Source organism: Elaeis guineensis, chromosome 3 (assembly GCF_000442705.2).
Source record: "Elaeis guineensis isolate ETL-2024a chromosome 3, EG11, whole genome shotgun sequence".
NCBI classification, from domain to species: domain Eukaryota; kingdom Viridiplantae; phylum Streptophyta; class Magnoliopsida; order Arecales; family Arecaceae; genus Elaeis; species Elaeis guineensis.
Window position 1 is genome coordinate 121708887 of NC_025995.2, and position 19716 is coordinate 121728602.

The window sequence follows — 19716 nt, forward strand, 5'->3', positions numbered from 1 at the left end:
GCCACAGGGGTGGAACAAACTTTGTAACTACAGAGGTTCCCAAGCTTCAATGCCTTCGACTCATTTCTGGTTGGGTTCGCTCCTAAAGTGAATTGATTGCTTGTTTTACCTTGCTTGTTGGAGCCCTACGCAATGATATCCCAACAAATGCATGATAATTACACCGTTGCAAGCAGGGCCGGCCCTGGGGCAAGTCAAACTGGACGACCGTCTTAGGTCTTGTATTGATGTTTCAATAGGGTGCAAGGATAATTTTCTACAATATTATAACAAAAAAAATAATTAAATATGTTAATGATAGGTTTTATACACTGCTTAATGAATATATCTATAGAAAATTATTGCACGTAGATTAATTTTTCAATAATAATTAATATTTAAAGTATGTTAATTTTTAATAGAGAAGGTCCCATTTTTTTATTTAACCTTAGATCTAAAAAATGTCAGGACCGGCCCTGGTTGCAAGATGACCTCATGATGCTGCTGATTGATCGGCAAAGAAAATATACTCATAATTGAGAATTGAAGTCTTGACAGATCTATGTAGATCATGGATTGCTGTAGGGAATTGCTGTAGGGAATGAAAATCACTTGAAATTCAAACCATAGCTGCCTGCCATTATATTATTTGTGACACAGAACAAGTAGGTTATTCCAATAAAACAAATAAATAAATCTGGATTGCTTGATTCAAGTAAGAAATAGTACCATTCCCCAATATAAAACTTAATGCGAAGTTCCAGAAAAAGACAAGGGTTGCAAAAGGTAGAGAATGATGTATCGAAGCCCATAATTGGAAAATATATATGCATTGCAAATGCTTATGACCTTGAAAGCAAAAGGAAAAAAGAAAAGAGCTTCGTTGGCTAATAGACTAAATAGATCCATCAATCTCTCATGTACGAGGTAAATATAAAAATATATATGAATTGCAAGGCTTTTGATCTTAATCTTAAAAAAAGAAAGAAAGAAAGAAATATTTGCCTAATAGACTAAATTGATCAGACGATAGAGATCCATCAGTCTCATGAGGTAAATTTGCTGGAATAAGAAAGAACTCCTGTGTATCAAATTTTACTGAAAAAAAGGTGAATAAAGAAAACTGACAACCGATTATGAGCTCCATGAACATGACTCTTGAGCTCAGAATAAAAAATGCAGCTTGTTCAAATCTTGCAGATCTCTTGGGGACTTCTGTTAAGGCCCCACAACCAAGCCTCGAGCTTAAGCAACACTCTTCAATAAACTCAAACAGTAGTTCACCATCTTATTCCACATTCCCACACTACTTAGCTTTTCTTTTTATTTCCCAAACAGTTTGCAGCCTTTGGTATTGTTGATGAAAAAGTTGTTCATAACCAACTCCTTGGACCTTTCATGTCCCACTTGCCTTGGAGTTGCCATGCAAGATTTCCAAATACATGTCTAAAGATGAACAGGGATCAATTCTCTAAGGCCACCCTCTGTCACTCTCTGGACTTGTCCCATATCTGAGTGCAACCCCATGGTCCGTCATGCTTCCTGTTGACAAACTTCTGAGTCTCTGCCAAAATTGTCTGTTCCTGCCTGTCTTCAAAGGACCGGAACTAGAGTGCCCCTGAAAGGAACCAGACTCATCACCAGTTAACTTTGTTGGCATACTGGATATGTCAGATGCTAATAGCATTCTCTCTGCTTCCACACTCCACCCCCTACTGATCTTGATTGCTTTCTCTCGAGTCAATGACCCCTGGCTGCAGCTTTCTGATCCTCTATATTCATCACACTCATTGCAGACTAATTTCAAGGCTTGAACTACCTCTCCCATAAATGGACGATGCGAGACTTCAGGTTGAACACACATTGATGCAATGGCTGCTACTTTTGCCAGAATGTCTAATGGTATATTAGTGCCAAGAGCTGGATCAATAATCGTCTCTAAACCATCCATGCTTGTAAGAAGTGGACGAGCCCATGCAACTAGGTTTTCTTGCCCTTGGGGTTTTGACATATCCACTGGCTTCCTTCCAGTAAGGAGCTCAAGAAGAACAACACCATAGCTATAGACATCGCTCTTAACAAGAAGATGCCCAGTCATTGCATATTCAGGGGCCACATAACTAAAGATAGAAAGAGATCATTTTAAAGACCATATCTAGTTCTTAAGAAACAAAAAGAGAATAAAGATTGAGAGCTTCTTACCCAAATGTACCCATAACACGTGTGGAGATATGCTCATTCCCCTCCTTCATAGCCGTTCTGGCCAGGCCAAAATCAGACACTTTTGGCATATAATCATGCCCCAATAAGATGTTGCTCGACTTGAAATCCCGATGTATTACCGGAGGGCTTGAATCTTCATGAAGATAGGCTAGGCCTCGAGCTGCACCAAGTGCAATCTTCATACGGGTGTTCCAATCAAGTGGAGCAGTTTCCTTGTCTACACCTGGGAACCAACAGAAAATCAAAGTGAATTCTGGAAAAGGATGAAAACATCAGAAACTGCATAATTGAAGAGTACAAATAGTAGCAAGGGCAGTAATGTCTAAGATCGCAAGTCAACAAGTTGCTGCAGAAATAGGCCACACTCCAAATAAAAGACAAACAGAAAAAGAAAAGGCATTTAAAAAATCGGTTACTGACAAACAACATCAAGTCTGTTTTTAGTTACCATGCAAGTGAGATTCCAGACTGCCATTAGGAATAAGTTCATAAACCAGGCAACGGATGTGCTCCTCTGTGCATATACCGATCAACTTGACCAAATTCCTATGATGCAAACGGCTAAGCATCTCAACCTCTGCCAAAAATTCCCTTCCTCCTTGCAAGTCATCTCTCTTGAGAACTTTTACAGCCACCTTGGTTCCATCCTCGAGCACACCTCGATATACACGCCCAAAACCACCTTCTCCAATTATTCTGGAACAATCAAATCTGTTTGTAGCTCTTTCAATCTCAGTGATACTGAATGTTTGTGCTGATCCTTTATATGTGATGCTAGAGCTGAAGGAAGCTGATGCTGAACTAGACCTGCTTCCCAAAATCACAAGTCCCGTTCCTGCAATTTTTTTTTTTTTGGTGGTGGAGCGAGCATGTATTTCAGAAGATACAAGAATTATAAATCAACAAAGGCAACAAGACATTAAGAAACAGAACATAGCTGCCATTAACCCCCAGGGTATTTATATTAGCAATAGTAATGCTTTCTGTTACTAAAGAAGACAGTGCACTTTTGCACAAAGAGATGAGCACATTTATTATACTATAATTGGATCCTCAAGAATCTTTAATCTTTTACCTATCTGCAAATATCTATGGAGAAATCCATGCCCTCAGACTTGGAATGTTTCCACTGATAGTCAAATTGATTTCCAATCTACTCTTTTAAATTATATAACTACTATCCTCAGAAGTTGCCATAGTGGTACAATTTAAATGGTAAGGCCATACGGACAACAGACTCAAAAGGATTAGGAAATATATGAGCATGCTTTGACAACCCTTTAATGGACTAATAAATAGATAGTTCCATGAGATGGGGAATATTTGTAGTAATGCTTCCTTTCCAACTAACAGAGAAAGGTTGAAAGCAACCTGACTTGCAGAAGAAATTAAGGATTTACCACAATAGAAGAGAAAAAAGGGCCATGTTCCATTATCAAGAGAAAATTTAGTCTTAAAGATTCTTACTCGTGCATCAATTGACTTTTTGAATGAGCACTCTAAACCATAAGCAATTACTATACCTGATTGCTTTGCAAAAGATGGTAGCAAAGCATGTGGAACTCCTGCTGCAGGTAGACAAGTATGATCTCTCCGTTTCAACAGAAGCCATGCAGCTCCAACACATAAAATCAAAGCTATGAAAGATGATAGCACTACAACAGCAACTATTCTGCCACTAAGTTTTTTGTTTTGCTTTCTCACATCAACTCCTAGAGGTTTTATCATCCCTGCATTACTGCTGCTGCCAATTGTCCCATAGCCAACATTATTGTTTGCAGGGGATGCTGGTGGAGATGGAGGAAGCCCTGCATAAATCAGTAGATTCAAAAAGTATGACATTCACCAGAACAAATAAGTGATATCTCAACAACCACACAACTGATAGTGATGTGCATTATCCCTGCATTCTGTGTAAGCAATAAGTAATTTGTACTTCCAATACAAATGGCTACAAATTTGGCTTTTCCACTTCTGTAACTGCAAGAAGGATGGGCGGCAATCTGTTAGTGAAAAGTGGTATCTCACTCCCTGGGGTTTTTATGGCCATTCTATATTTTGATATCAGATCCTTGTCTTTATGAAATGTATCCTCCATTTAAGGACCCACTAGGTGGACTGTTGCCATGTGTTATTGAGAACAAAGTACTGACCATCAAAAAAATAATTATTGAACAAAAAAAATGCTAACCTGGATAGAGAACATATAAAACATCATAATCCCCAAAAAGTGATGTTTTTATGACAACCTGCTTTAGCCAGAATTTCTTGTAAGTTGAAAATGCAGTGGTGTTGTCAAATTTCTCTCCATATGGCACCAGATCTACAAGGATATCTGTCTTCTCAAGTTGTTCACTTGCTGCATTTGCCCCCATAATGCGGACCTGGCTTTGTTTCATAAAAATTCCAGAGGCAACTTCTTGGGAAAACTCAGAAACCAAGGGAAAGAATGTGTATAATGCAACACTTAAACGAAGTCCAACTTTAATTGGCAACACACAGAAACATGGCGATCCTGGAACAGGATTTATTAAAGGCTCTGTACATGTCAAAGAACTACAATCTGCCAGCAAACAATAGTAAGTTGTCATTGGTCATGCATGTCTACTTCATGGGAATCTTATAAGCCATTGAGTTTTCCTTAAAAATTGCAAAACAAGTTAGAAGAGAAGATAACAACTGAATGACTGACACATGTGCTTGGTATGTCCATACCCAGATTAGGAGGTGGTGGTGGTAATGACCACATGCGTTGCGGTGATGGTGTCCTGGGCTCGTTAGAAACAGACACAGAAGGAGAAAGCATAGGAGACTGGCTGGGCCCTGAAAACGTGATTATAATCACATTCAAATTTCAAACCAGAAGGGAAAAAAGATTTTTTTTTTTTTAAAAAAAAGACTTGAAATACATTCATTTGGGCCCGAAGGAATTAGCGATGATGGTGAAGGAGCTGGAGCTTGGAATGGAGGAAGAGAAGGGCCTGAAAGGTAGAAAAGAGTCAAAAGCTCAAACAATACTATCAATTTTTCCTTCCAGTAATTTACATTCAACATGTGAGACCTTGAAAGTAGGGCAGAGGAGCATGATGCCTTCTCCTATTCTTTGGGAACACTGTTGGAGCTGAAGAGACCACAGGGCTTTCAACTAAAACACAAAATGAGCCAAAGGGCTTGATTATTGAAAGCTTACAAGCAGATGTCCAGTTAAAAGTGGACATCAGATCAAAATTACCAAATACCAGTTACAATATCCAACCTGGTTGGGATGCTGTTGGAGGAAACAGGAAAAATGGAGCAGATGTAGGGTTTCCTACTCTTTTCCTAGGTTTTTGCTGGTGCTTTGGAACTGCAGGTGCAAATGCAGGGCCATGAGGTACACGCACTGCAGGAGGTCGGGGGTGTGACATCATAGGAGCTGGTGTAGTATTTGATGGCCTCTTAGCTTCATGTGGCATAGGGCTGATCACAGGAGAAGAACCTGAACGCAAGATTAGTCATGGCATGCATTACTTAACATTCTCCCTAGAATACTCCAAAAGCCATACTAACTTACCTTTGAAGTGTTCATTAGTCACAGGAGATATACGGTCGTGTATATCTCGCGGTGGTGTAGCAACTGGCATGCCATACCTCTTCCCATGGCTGACAGGGGAGATATTCAAAGTTGGAGGAATTGCAGGTCCTATGCATTAACCAACAAGATCAATAACAAAATCAGAGCTCTATAAATAAAACAAAGTAGATAATATATTCAGCAAGAGATCCTAAACAATGAAAAGTAATGTTATTATGCTTACGATAAAAATCTTTAGTTGGAGGATAAAGTGCTGCTGATGGAGCTATTCTTGCAACAATTGGTGGTGGAGCCATTCTTGCAATACTTGGTGGTTTGTTGGCAGTATTGTTTGGAATATTTATTGGTGAAGCTGAAACTGGTGTAACAACATAAAATGAGAAACGCGACCATCCATCCACCCATCTAGCTGCTGTTAATTGACAGCATACCTGAAGCATGTGGCACTATGACTGGAGAATTACTATTGGGCGCTCTTCCATGAGCACCACCTTTGGGTGGAGCAATTGTATAGGAAGGAGAAAGGTCATGGGCTGTTAAATGAGTGGGGAGGGGTCCTGATATCAGTAACATAACAATAAGTTTGTTGGAGTTGTGGGCAAAAAATGAGATGTACCTGATCCAATGGGACCATCTGGTTGATCACCTATAGAAGGAGGTACTGTTCTTGGTGATCTATGCTCCATGCTGACATAATGAGACAGAGAAGGAGGCTGCAGAGATGGTACTGCATGGATGGCAGGGGGTACGGCCTTGATCGTAGGTGGCAATACAGAAGGAGGATGTGAAAAAGATCCTAAAATGTGTACTCCATTTTACCATGAACAAGATTTTTAAAATTTGAAATACCAATTCTTCATGATAGCGGCAATATTACCTTTTGGGAGAATTACTGGGCTAGGTGCATATGTGCTTGGTGACTTGGTAACAGACACAGGACTGAATACTCTCTCTTTTACATGTGGAGGATCAGCGTGTATGGCTGGAGACAAAGCTACAACAAGCCCTGCAAGAAAACAGTACTATCAACAAATTCACAAAGTCATCCATTGAAGCGTAGATGGACTAAAGCTCTTAAGGGTTGAAGTTCATGCTTATTGTGTTGCTTGTTGATCCAGATATTATGATCAATAGTGCTATTTAAGTGAATGGTCCTGCATAATATTTTGAAAATTTTCCTTTAAGTTGATGACTTACATGAACATTATCAATTCATAAATGTGAGCTTCATAAAAACTATGAAAAAAGGTGTATTCAACCGTGCAAATATGAGAATTAAAAAAGTCAGTTTTTCTGGTGCCAAATACATCTGCATATTTGGTCAAGGCATACCCAAAAACACATCCCACAGAATCACCGCAGAATCTGACAGGAACTCCAAGTCAACATTGGTATATCCTTTTTTCATGTGTCCCATAATTCCTTGACTCTTTGAAAGTTTAGAGTATCTCAAGCGCACAAAAAATAAATCAGAAGATCCTCATGCTTTAGAGTTTAGACATAGTTCAGCGCCTTCTCCCTCCCTACTAAAGACTTCCATGACCCTCTCAGCTGGGTTGACCAATCATATGGTTTCGACAACATATATTAAACAATGGAAGATTAATTGTTTTTGCAAAGTCAATGATGGTATCTCAATCAACTTTTAAAGGAGGGAGTGGTTTGAGACTAGCTTCTTTTGACATTCCTACGTCAGTCGCATATAGTTAATAAAATTTTCACACAAAACTTGCAAATGCTAGCATGGTTAATTTAATGAAATTCTAGGAGAGCTAATAAGAACTAACAAATTCACTGTTCATCATGAAATTCTACAATCTAGAAAACCATGAACAGAATGAGTGCATAGTCTCAGGGAATGACAGTTCATCAGAGATAATAAATAGAACAGTTTTAAAGAGCTCCACAAGAGTAACTGGTGAATAGTATATTCAGAAACTTCCTCTATTTCCCTTGCTTGGTTGGACAGAGCACCGTCGAGCGTGATTGGTGGAATGTGGCTTTGCTTGATAGCATATTATTGATTTTGGAGAAACCTCCATTGTTGTTTCCAAGGTGTCATTTCTTCTGTTTTTAATCTTCAAGATACATATACCATTCACTGATGTTATTTAATGCTAATAAGGTGGTGTCCTCTAAAGATGCGATTGAAAGTGACTGGACGTTTGATGGAATTTTAATTTGTAACTCAATATTCTTTGCACTTGTGGAAGACTAATTGCCTTTTTCTGTATGTTTCTTTGTCACTAAAGATGGCTAAGCAAGGAGAGGTATAGCAAGAAGATATTTTGTTGGTCACCACTAGCATATTTAAACGATTCAAGATCTGTGTTTTAGATCAAATTCATGAACATCAATTGACTGCAAGATCATGGCCAAGGCTATAAGGACCTCTAGATAAGTGCTGTTTCACCAAATAATTGCCATCCTTAATTATTTGACAAGTTATCATATTCATGGGAAAGATTATGAACTATGAACCACATTTGAAAAAAGAAGAGAATGTGACCCCATGTATGAATGTACAAAAGGCATCTCAAAGAATTTAAGGTGGTGGGAAAGGGATTGTAGCAAATGCGTAGTCCTAAGCAAATTGAGGCAAAGTAGTTACACCAAATTTAAGGTAAATTGAAGATGACACAGCAGTCTCAGGTTTGGTTCTGAAAGGAACTAAAGCTTGCATCTCTTGAAAAATTGGGTGGGCTTCCTAATTCTCCAACGAATGCTGCTCCCTAAGCAAGCCCGAGCACCTGAACACAAAAAAGGAAATCTGTCGAGGGGATGATGCACCACCTTTACAAGTCGGAAGACTCGGTGCAAGACACAGGGCCTGGCAAAAAAAGCATTCCCGAAAGAAGTTGCATTTTTCAACCTTTGGCTGCCAAAACATTTCTCTCAGAACGAGTTTAACTAAAAATTTCCATTAGACTCCATGAACTCACATAACAAGCAAATATGAATCAATTGAAGTCAATAAAAGTTAAAATAAACTGAGTTATGTGCAAGATCTCTGGATCCATCAGAAGTGAAAAGAGTTCTCTATTTTTCTACTGCTTTCTTCTTTCCATGGGATTTCTACACAGGCAATTTCCTTCACGCCGAGACATTTCTTGCCATATCAAAACCAATAAAATGAGCTGCAACATTGCGAACCAAAAACTGGATAGCCAGATATGAATCAGATCCATTATTTCAGTAAAAATCAAAAGCACAAGCTTTATTTCATGCGAAGAAATAAGCACTTAAATTCTGCACTTTGTTACCTCCTGGTCCACAGATTGCCGTAAAAAGAATCACAGCGCCAAGAATCCACCGATGAAGAGTCGTGACTCCCCGACCCATCCTACTGCTTTCCTTTCATAAAATTCCGATTTCCCACCCCAAATCGAATAGCCCACAAAGCACTAGCATCTTTCGATACACAGCAGGCTTTTCATCCCCAAACACACCTCAGAAGAACAAGGGAACCCAGAAAACAACAGAAAAGACGTGCCCATTTGGAATCAGAGGTGGGCGGTGCCAAAAGAGACAAACTTAACCAAACCCGTGTTGGAAAAATGGAAGCTTGGATTTGGGGAAAATTAAAAGACGGGTTTTAGGAGAACAGCCAATGGGACTATTTGCTATTTGAGAAGAAAATCAGCTTGCGAACAATACTATGATCGAGAGGGATGGATCCCCCAGTCATGGTAATTAAAACTATTCAAAGAGATCTCTTGAAAAAGAATGCTCGGAGGTAGATATAGTCTGGTTACTGTTCCTCTCTTCTGTCAGACGGTGCTGAGAGAGGGAGAGAGCGGAGGGGAGGGGAGGGCGGGTAGGGGCAAGAACCAGACCAGTAGGACGAAAAGATTCTGAAAAAAATGAGCATAGATATTTATTTAAGGATTTGGGGTTTTGTTTAGCGGGAGGAGGCGTGGCCCTCGTTTGGTCTTTTGCTGGAAATACCCTTTTGACGGTTTGACCCCTCAAGTTTCATCGCCCTACACTAAGCTCCACATTTTGTTTAAAATTTTTTAATTAAATCCTTGAGTCCATTGAGTGATCCGATATGGTCCATTGTCTATCTTTGGTCGCTTGATCTCAACGAACTACATCATGTGATAGTCTCATGATAATTTTAAAACTAAAATGTCTTCCAATTGGTCATACTTCTTAATTATGGAAATGTAAACTGCTAATGAAAACCAGATCACATGATTACTGATATAAGATCTCTTTTTTTCCATAGCTTTGTGTTGTAGTATTGTTCTCTTTTCCCTTGCAGTTTGGTTTCGTTTCCTCCTTTCTCCTTTCTGAGAGGTGAGAGAGAGCAAACAAAGAAGGTTTCAAATATAGATCTAGATAAGTGTCGGCTCGCATTGAGGGGATTAGGATTAGAGAGCAGTAGCGGAAGAATGCAGTGTTTAGATGCATAGGGCAATGTGAAAAATATAAGAGGAGGAAGAATTCAAAGGCAAGCAGCAACAATTTCTAATGGTGGAGGGTGTCACAAGCCACTAGAAGAGTAGGGGGAGGTAGTGATAGAGAAGATACTGTCATATAGAGATTTCTATAGAAAAGAATTTGCTAAGAACTATCGAGAAGGAGAAGTACTTACAGGCAAATGGGTGCATATACAATGTGGAATGGTATTAACGGAAAGCTGTGAAGAAAAAGAGGTTCTTATAGCTATGCATGGCGACGTCAAGTAGGAGTTCTGATAGCCAATAGGATAATGGCATTCCTAAAGGAACAATATTTATACTTGGCCTAACATCAACTAGCACATTGGCTGCTGGAACAAGAAGGAACCAAAGACCATCAATAGCACTGACTAAACTATTGTTATTGGTAAATGAAAAGAAATCACTAATGAAAGGAGCAGCTCCTCCCTACTAGATGGTGCGTTGCTATTGCAACTGTTATTCTCCTATTAAGGAAGAGGTCATTGATGGACAGAACGATGGAAAGAGTGAGCATCACCATTGCTAAGAAGAACTTTCCTAGGATTTGCAAATGAGAATTGGATGACGAGGCCAGAAACATCACTTGCAACATTATCGACACCCTTGAGGCATCAATGTTGTATGGACATAGAGTTTCCTTCGATCTTGGTGGTGGGGACCTCAAAGCCATGCAACGGCACCAAGCTTATCCTGATTAGAAATCAAGATAATGGCAACGACAATTTTATTACTTGGGTGGTATCTTTGCAGTTTGAAGTCATATTCAATCAATTAATGAACTTAGAGGATCTAATTAAAATTTTGAAACAGGAGGGGAGATAAGTGACACTTGTATAAAACTTGAGGGGTAAAGAGATAATTTTTCCTTTATTTTTTGAATCATGAAGCCCTGCAATATCGTCATGGAGGGACTGGAAACGAAGGTGTTTTAGTGGATCAAAACGAGGAAATTGGATTATAAAACCTGTCCTGATTGACAGGCAGGTCATGGGAGTCCAGTGTGGATTATTGTAAGCTTCTCGGTGGGCAGAGATCCTTGGTCTGGAGCCTGCTGCCTTGAGTGGGGGGACAAACAGTTCAAGTGGACTGTTTCTAGGTGATCCGTCAAGAATCAGACAATCTGGATCATCCATGTCTGCTAGGTTTAAATCCTGGCCCTTCAGTTGCTGAGTTTTCCATCCTGGGGGTGCGGGGGTTTTTTCCAACGTTCTCCTCCTCCATTTTCTGATTTTTTCTAGTGTTGCCATCCACCAGAGTAAGGTCGTAGAGTCACGGTCGCACTATACTGTTCACTGCCTTAGTGAGCCCAGGCAAGATAGCAACCAGATCTTATGGGACCACTACTGTAATTGATTGTTACCTTAAAAGTCCCATCAATTAGTAATTAAGACTCCAGCTGCATACGGTGTTTTCTCTGATTTAAGACTCATTTAAGAGCGACTTAAAATTCTCTATTTCAATAAGCTTGGCAAGGCAGAATGGAGTCATTTAAAGCAGTTGTTAGAGGAGAAATCATCAATGCACAATTCAATAACCATGTGCTGTTAAGAAAATTTTTAACTGCTCCCGTGTGATACTGGTGAATTTGGCATTCAAAGATTAATGAGTCTGAAGTAGGAGAAGCGTGGGCACCATACGGGTGGTCTGGTGGTAAAGCCACAAGGGGCCCCCACCTGCCAAACTTGCATGAGAAAATTTTCCGAGCAATGTGCACCGTGGCTTCAGCTGGATCCAGGGCTAGGGATCTGCACCACCACCGACACACGCATCTCTTGGGCCGCGATCCATATGCCGGACCACCGACGCCCTACGGGGTGTATCTTTGGCGCGAAAGAAGGATTCCTTCCTTCCTTCGCGCCATTCACCGTTAGATCATCCACTGGTCGCTTTGAGATCTGTGCAAGCGGATGAGTGATGGGGTTCGGAGAGCTTTGAGACCCGTGCTGTGGGTGATCCAACGGTGGATTCGCACGGAGGAAGGGAAATCCTTCTTTCGAACAAAAGACAACCCTCTCCCCCATCTCTCTCTCTCTCTGTCTCCCTCCTTTTTTTTTTTTTTTTTCTTTTTTGGATACTGGTATCAGTCACGAATACAAATTATCGCTGCTAATCTCCCATTAGACCTCTTAGAAAAAAGTGAGAGCATTTTCCAGTTAGTTCAGAGCATCATTCTTGCTGATCTGTTGCTGTTAATGGCCATATAATCTCGTGCTGTCATCTTTATTAATATTATCATCACATCTTCAATTCATGCTATTATGCTCCGTGTTCCTGACCCATGACATCTTTGGAGTTCTCTTCTTGTTGGGTTCTTCTTGGATCTTCGTTGCTAATGTTCATAAAATATTAGATGCTTCACTATTACTTAAAGAGACCATTAAGAAAATCTAGAATAATTTAGTCAACTTATGGCATTCAATTCTCACCAAATGAACAAAAATTGCTATTAAATAATCACACTGTCACATTGTTATCCTGTTTTTTTTTTTTTTTTTTTGCATCAAGTTATTGTAATAGTGCCTTTACCCCAAAAAAAAAAAAAAAATTATTGTAATAGTGCAAGATGTATAATTTCTCATGAAGTCGAACTTTCCATGATCTCTCTCGGATAACTTCCTTCACAAAAGGGTCCAAAACTGTGTTGGCTCCTTCATGTGTCTTTGGGAATGGAGTCATTTGGATGGGGAAGTTTACAGCGAGGCAAGTCGTGATTTATGAAGAGAGAGTAACATGGGCCAGCTCCATGATTGCTAGACTCCGAGCTTTAGGTGAACTTTTGTCTGAAGCCAACTGCCCCTATAGTCCTCTGGTGTACCAACATAAAGGATCAAAAGGGATCCTATTGCATGTGGCCCATCTTTCTTCCAATTCACTACTGATCACTTAACTTTCTACTGCTCTATTTTGTGTAGCTTAATTAGCAGCATCTAATTTCTCCATGAGGTGCTCTTAACTAAGAGACCAGATGCATCTCTAGCTAGGACAAAAGGAAAGTGGACCACCTAAAGGGGACTTCTTTGCTACCTGGCAGCCATGTGCAATTGCATCTCCTCAGTCATTTCTGTGGGAGCCCATGCTTTTGCCCGCTCCGTCGCCTTCTCTTGGGTTAAAGCTGTAAAGACCAAAAGATGCCCTCTAATGGATATTCCTTTCACATGATTACTGCACAGCCTTCTAATTCTACCTTTCAAGGGAGCTTTCTGAAACATGGGGGGCTACTACGGGAACCACACTAACCAGATAATTGCTCCATAACAAGGAAACAAAGAGGGTGTTTCTTTCTTTAATAAAGGACAGTCCAAAGAGAACAATTTTTAAGAACTTTTTTCCCTTTTTTCTTAGGATGAGAGAAAATCAAAAGCTCAATAAATGGTGCAATGATGAAATGGACCTGCTAAATCCTTGAGGTCCCTTTACTTGGAGCAAGACTGACTGAAAGCTCTTCCGTAGTTCTGCTGATGCACATCGTAGAATTGAAGGTGTCTTGGGCCACGACTGCCGACATGGCCGAAATATCTAGCTTAACTGGTCTTAAGTTGACGATGCGGGGCTGGGCTGGATATGAGAAACAACAAGGACATGTTGGATTGGGCCAATACAACTATCAAAATCAGATTGGAATAGATTATATTTAAAATATGCATGCTTTGTGTACCACTTACAGTATAGAAAGTATAGAAAATCTACCGTGGAGTGGATCATTTCATTTTATTAGATCAAATAGCCATCATTTTAATATCCACAGTTTTATTTTTTTATTTAAAATTTTAAAAAATAAAAATATCTTTTTTAAAAATTATGATATTTTTTTTTAAAATTATGATATCCATTCACAAAAATTATGATACCCCTTTCCTTCCGAAAAAATTATGACACTCCTTCACAGAATTATGACACATCTTCATAAAAATTATGACATTCCTTCTTCACAGAATTATGATAACTCTTCATAAAAATTATGATACCCCTTCACAAAAATTATGACATCCTATGTAGAAAATCATAATTTCAAATAGGATGCCATAATATCAGTATAGGATGTCATAATTTTTTCGAAAGAAAGATGTGTCATAATTTTTATGAAGAGATGTCATAAATTTTAAGAAGGATATTTTCATCATTCAAAATTTCAAACGAAAAAATAAAATTGGGAACATTAAATGCGTGTTGGAAAGCGATGGCTACGTAGTTCAATAGAATAAAGCGGTGTACTCCACATCAAATTTTCTACACCATGGGCGATGCATAAAGAATTTCTATATTTAAAAATATTTAGAATGGCATTGGAGTGGGCCATTCTGAACCTTACAAGGAGAGAAAGATCTATAAGATTTGGGCCGATCTACTCCAATGGCATCCGCGATGTTTGTAAATATAGCTTGGTCTTGCCTGATTTGTAGGGGTGAGTATATACCGAACCATTATCATAAAACCATACTGATACATGAATGGTATCTTCTAGAAAATGATACGGGAGAGGTAATAAGAAATTAAAATATTATTTTTATGATACAAAAATAGTATAAAGGTACAGTATATCATTAATTATCGTACCATACTATTTTTAAAGATATTTTTATAAATTTAATTATTTTTATAAATATATAATTATTTTTGTTATTTTTATAAAAAATATAAAAATATTTTTTAGAGATATTTTTAGTTCTTTTATGCAACTCCTCACTTCCTCAGAAATATTTTTAGCATTTTATAAATATAAAAATATTTTTTAATAATTTTATTATTTTTTTAAAAAATATTAGATGAATTATACATTATAGTAAATTATCGTTATCATACAGTTTTATGGTGCGGTAATGATAATGGTATATATGATTTTATGGTACGAAATGATAATGAAAAAAAAATGTTTGTTATGATATAAAAATAATAATGGATGTTTGGTACGTTCATCCATGCCGTTCTCACCCCGAGTGACTTGGATGGTTGTACCGGTCCGGTCCATCCATGAATGGGATTCTGGGTCTAACTATGTAAACACGTCCTTAAAAGAGTTAACTGTGGGCCAAAATGAAACTTAGACGCAACTCTGATTTTTTTGGATCCAGGTTCCAATTCAAGGATGATCTTGGCTCATTAACGCTAAGCAGCTCCATGGAGAAAGTGTACGGTGCATCCTTCCCCAAATAACAGTCTCGCACTTATTAAGATCCCATGGGGCCTACTGACCCAAACAAGCTAACGATGGATGAACAAAAGATTTGGATGATCCTTTGGTTGAGGTGCTCATGGTTCCCAGCGGTGCATAGGGAGGTCAATACTCATATCTACCTCATGATTAAAAATCTTATACTCATATCTATCGTGTATTTCATCTGCTCAAATTTGATTAGGCCAAAAAAAGATGGAGATCAGGTAGTTACGAAGAGTAAAATTTGATCAGATTAGATCCGATGGAAAACTCATTATATAAATATTATAAAATAATTATAATTTTAAAAAAAAATTTAGATTAATGTTATATGAGGTTAGATTTGAAGCAGGACATACTATTATCCGTATTCGATCCGAATCTATTTTAGATATTTTTTTTCTAAAATTATTTATCTTAGATTCTAATTGGGTCGGATCAAATATCCGATGGATCAATTAAAATTACCATCTCCAATCGAGCATGACTACATCTACTTTATTTTTTTTATTTTTTATTTTATGTATGTATGACGGTAATCGTCATCTTCATCTTCAGTGCATTAGAGAGAGAAAGAGAGAAATATTCACCATGGTCTAATTTTTTAAAATTGAAAATGCCCATTATTTTCTTGGCCTTCAAGATAAGCATTTGTCATAAATCATGATGATGTTTATTGATCATTTTTTGATTCAAGGAGTCATCCCATTTTAATTAAAAAAAAAAATATTCTTTCAAAAAGATATTTAGTTTTTTTTTACCATTTTTAATACCTGAGTAATTATCTTCAACATGTTTTTTTTTTTTTTGTGTCCGACCCAAGATTTTTTGTTGCAGCTGTTGTTCGTTTAAAAGGCATTGGGCTTGCGGTTCTCGCCGCTGTTAAGCTTCGGTATCATTGAGACTTTGCAGTTGGGATGCATCTCTGACTTTGAACTGCCCATTGGAGCAATGATATGACCCAGCCCTTATCCAATTTTTTTTCGCATTTCTGGCATGTTGTGCTTCTTGAGACCAATACCATTGGTGTCATTCGCTCGACGGTTGGTGCTATAATGCACCAATCCCCTCATTCGCCCAAATGGTAGCGAAACCTTTACACACTCCTTTCCAAATGTAAGAGGCTGAGGGAAGAATATTGTCACGGAGAGGAAGTCTTGTACTGTAATAGAAGCACCAAACAAGGTCGCCTCTGAGGTTCGTTATTAGATAATCTCTAACACTTCCATAAAAATTCTGCAAAATTTAGAATACCCAATCTCCCCTGCTGCTTAGATACAAATGGAAAATACTACCCACGTTGTATAGGCTTTGCACTCAGTGTCACATAAGTGCTCTGATGGCTAGGCTAGAAATAATTTTTTTTAATGAGTTATTTTGATGACGTCTAGAGCCCAACTCTCTCCGGTCACATGTTTTCTATGTATTATTATCATTATTGTTGCTGCTGTTTTCGCCGGTGCAATTGTTGTAGATTGCAATTATAACCTATGTGATACTTATTTTGTTTTCACATTATACAAACATGCACTTTAAATAATAAGTAGAGTGTTGGGATATACCGACCGATCCTGATGCCGACTCACCAACATCGACTCACCGACGGGTCACGATGCCGACACATCCTCGACGCCGACTCACCGACGGATCACGATGCCGACCCATCATCAACGCCGACTCACCGACGGATCCTGATGCCGACCCATCCACGAGGATGGACCGACCGACTTTGCCCGTCTGACGACGGGCAACACCAACGGTAACTACCGATCATGCCCGACCGAAACGTGTCGGCCTAACAGGCTGACACTGCCTCCGATCGCCTGAAAGCCGATCTCCCATCGCCGACCCCCTATCGGGTGGGACATCACCGACTCACTGTCGGTTTGGACAACTGACGTCCGACCTCTACAGGCCCTTCTAGACACCGAACGAGCGGCATGGGCTGCAGTCCTATCAAGGACATGCCGTGCAACCGTCAGGGGGTGTTGTCCTGCCAGGAGCCTGGAGCGCTGTCCTGCCAAGGACGCGAATTAATTCCTAGGGCCTGTCAGCTCGTCAACGACGTGACAACCCCGGTGATTTGACAACTCTTCAGTTATCTACATCACCGACGGCGGGACCATACCATCTTTTGCTATAAATCGGGGAAGGCAACAGTGCTGAGGAGGTCTTTTCGAAACCCTTGAACCCTTCCTCTCCAGCTCTCGCTCTCATCCTCTCTCGTTGAGCTCCTTGATTCTTGTCTACTGTTGCCTAGTCTCCTCTCTGACTTGACCGTCGGAGGTCCCCACCGGAGTCACCTCCGATCAGTGCGGACTTCTTTTGCAGGCGCTCATTCCCGACGACCAGGCGATGAGAGGATTGGCTGCAACAGGTTTTGACGCGCCAGGTAGGGAGGATCGACAGCACCAGGGATTGTAACCCCCACAGAACTCGAAACATCTCCTAAGATGATAAGAACAAGAGCTCAGCAGTCGAGAGCCACCGGATCGACGAGGCGCTCTTCCCGTCGGGAAGAGGCCTCTCCTCCACCCTCCATGGCGGAACCTAGCTCTCCGCATCCTGCGGTGACCATGGAGGCACAGATCACGGCGATCGTGCGGCAGATGACCGTGCTGATAGACGCGGTCAAGAGCCTTCAGCAACAACCAATCCGGTTGCCGCCCTCGTCGGTCGAGCAACCGACGTCACGTCCGATGCCCTCCAGGAGCAGTCGCCGACGCTCGCGTCGGTCTCTGTCGCCTCCTCGGGAGCACCTGCCACAGTGCTCCCACCGAGAGGAGGAGGGGCGGCCGCGGCGTGACACCCATCGGTCTCGACGGCCATCTCCCTCCCAGCTGGAACGAGCGAGGAAGGAGAAGCGACCGTGAACACCGTCCGCCTCTCTCTCAGACTCATCGGGAGACTCCACCTCTGGGGTCTCTCAGCACCGACGGATCGACGACTACGAACGTAAGTTCGAAGAAATCGACCGCCGGCTTGCCTAGCTGCAGGTGGACGGACAGAAGTCCTCAAACGATGTTGACTTCCAAACCGCCCAACCTCTCTCCCGACTCATCCTCGACGAACCGATCCCCAGTCGATTCAAGATGCCACACGTGGAGCCTTACGATGGCTCCACCGACCCAGTTGACCACCTGGAGAGCTATAAGGCTCTCATGACGATCCAAGGGGCGACCGACGCTCTTCTTTGCATCAGCTTCCCCGCCACGCTTCGCAAAGCTGTCAGAACCTGGTACTCCGATCTTCGGTCGGGAAGTATCCACTCCTTTGGGCAGCTCGAGCACTCTTTCGTGGCCCACTTCAGCACCAGCTGGAAGCCGCCACGAATCTCGGACAGCCTTTTTTTCCTCAAACAGGGAAAAAGCGAGACACTCCGACACTTCGTGATGCGATTCAACGCGGCCACGCTTGAGGTTCGGGACCTCAACGAAGACATGGCCATTTCGTCCATGAAGTGGGGGCTGAGGGCATCCAGATTTACTTACTCCTTGGACAAGACCCTCCCCCAGACGTATGCCGAACTGCTGGAGTGCGCGTACAAGTACATGCGCACAGATGAAGGAGCTTCCGACCGGCGCCTGACCGACTCCAAGGGCCCGAAGGAGAAGCAAAGGGTCGGGACCCTGCCGAGCCTAGCAGGCCCCCGACCGATGGTCGGGTCTCACCCCCACGATGGAACCAGAGGTCGCCTCGACGGCAGAGTCCGAGGCCGACACGTCCCAGGTACGATTCCTATACTCCTCTCTCTGCTCCTCGTGTACAGATTCTGATGGAGATCGAAGGGGAGGAATATCTGCGACGACCTCCACCTCTGAAGACAAAGGGTCTCGACCAATGAAAGTACTGTCGATTCCATCGGGGCCACGGTCATAATACCGAGCAATGCATCCAACTTAAGGATGAGATCGAAGCTCTCATACGTCGGAGATATCTCGACAAATTTCGTAGGAACCTGCCGACCCGGCCATCTCCGACCGACTGCCCCAGCCGATTGAAGAAGCAACGACTAACCAACCTACGGTTGGGGTCATCAATATGATTTTCAAACGACTGAGCCCGGGGACATCTGCTGGAGGGGAGCCGACGAAGAAGCTACGCCCGGACGATGTAATTACTTTTACAAATGAAGATGTTCGGGACATCCAAACTCCCCATGATGATGCTGTTATTGTCTCGGCAACAATAGCCAATTATGATGTAAAAAAAATCTTTATAGATAATGAAAGTTCAACGAACATTTTGTTTTACTCGACCTTCTCCCAGATGCGACGTCGGCCGACCGACTCAAGAAAGTCTCTACACCCCTGATAGGCTTCGCTGGAGATGCTGTCATG

At 41.1% G+C, this 19716-nt stretch overlaps 1 protein-coding gene across 1 annotated transcript; it reads right to left on the reverse strand.

Moving 5' to 3' along the window:
- Positions 1 to 1028: 1028 nt before the first annotated feature.
- On the reverse strand, positions 1029 to 9573 carry LOC105040443 (receptor-like serine/threonine-protein kinase ALE2). Its single transcript, XM_010916965.4, has 15 exons — positions 9040 to 9573; positions 6654 to 6782; positions 6393 to 6572; positions 6208 to 6309; positions 6000 to 6134; positions 5756 to 5884; positions 5459 to 5680; positions 5264 to 5347; positions 5112 to 5183; positions 4918 to 5025; positions 4394 to 4765; positions 3726 to 4010; positions 2651 to 3037; positions 2182 to 2425; positions 1029 to 2099 (listed from the first exon to the last, which is right to left on the reverse strand). Exons 1-15 carry the CDS (start codon positions 9116 to 9118, stop codon positions 1451 to 1453), a joined length of 3177 nt encoding a protein of 1058 aa, XP_010915267.1. The 5' UTR covers positions 9119 to 9573; the 3' UTR covers positions 1029 to 1450.
- Between the last annotated feature and the right edge of the window lie 10143 nt (positions 9574 to 19716).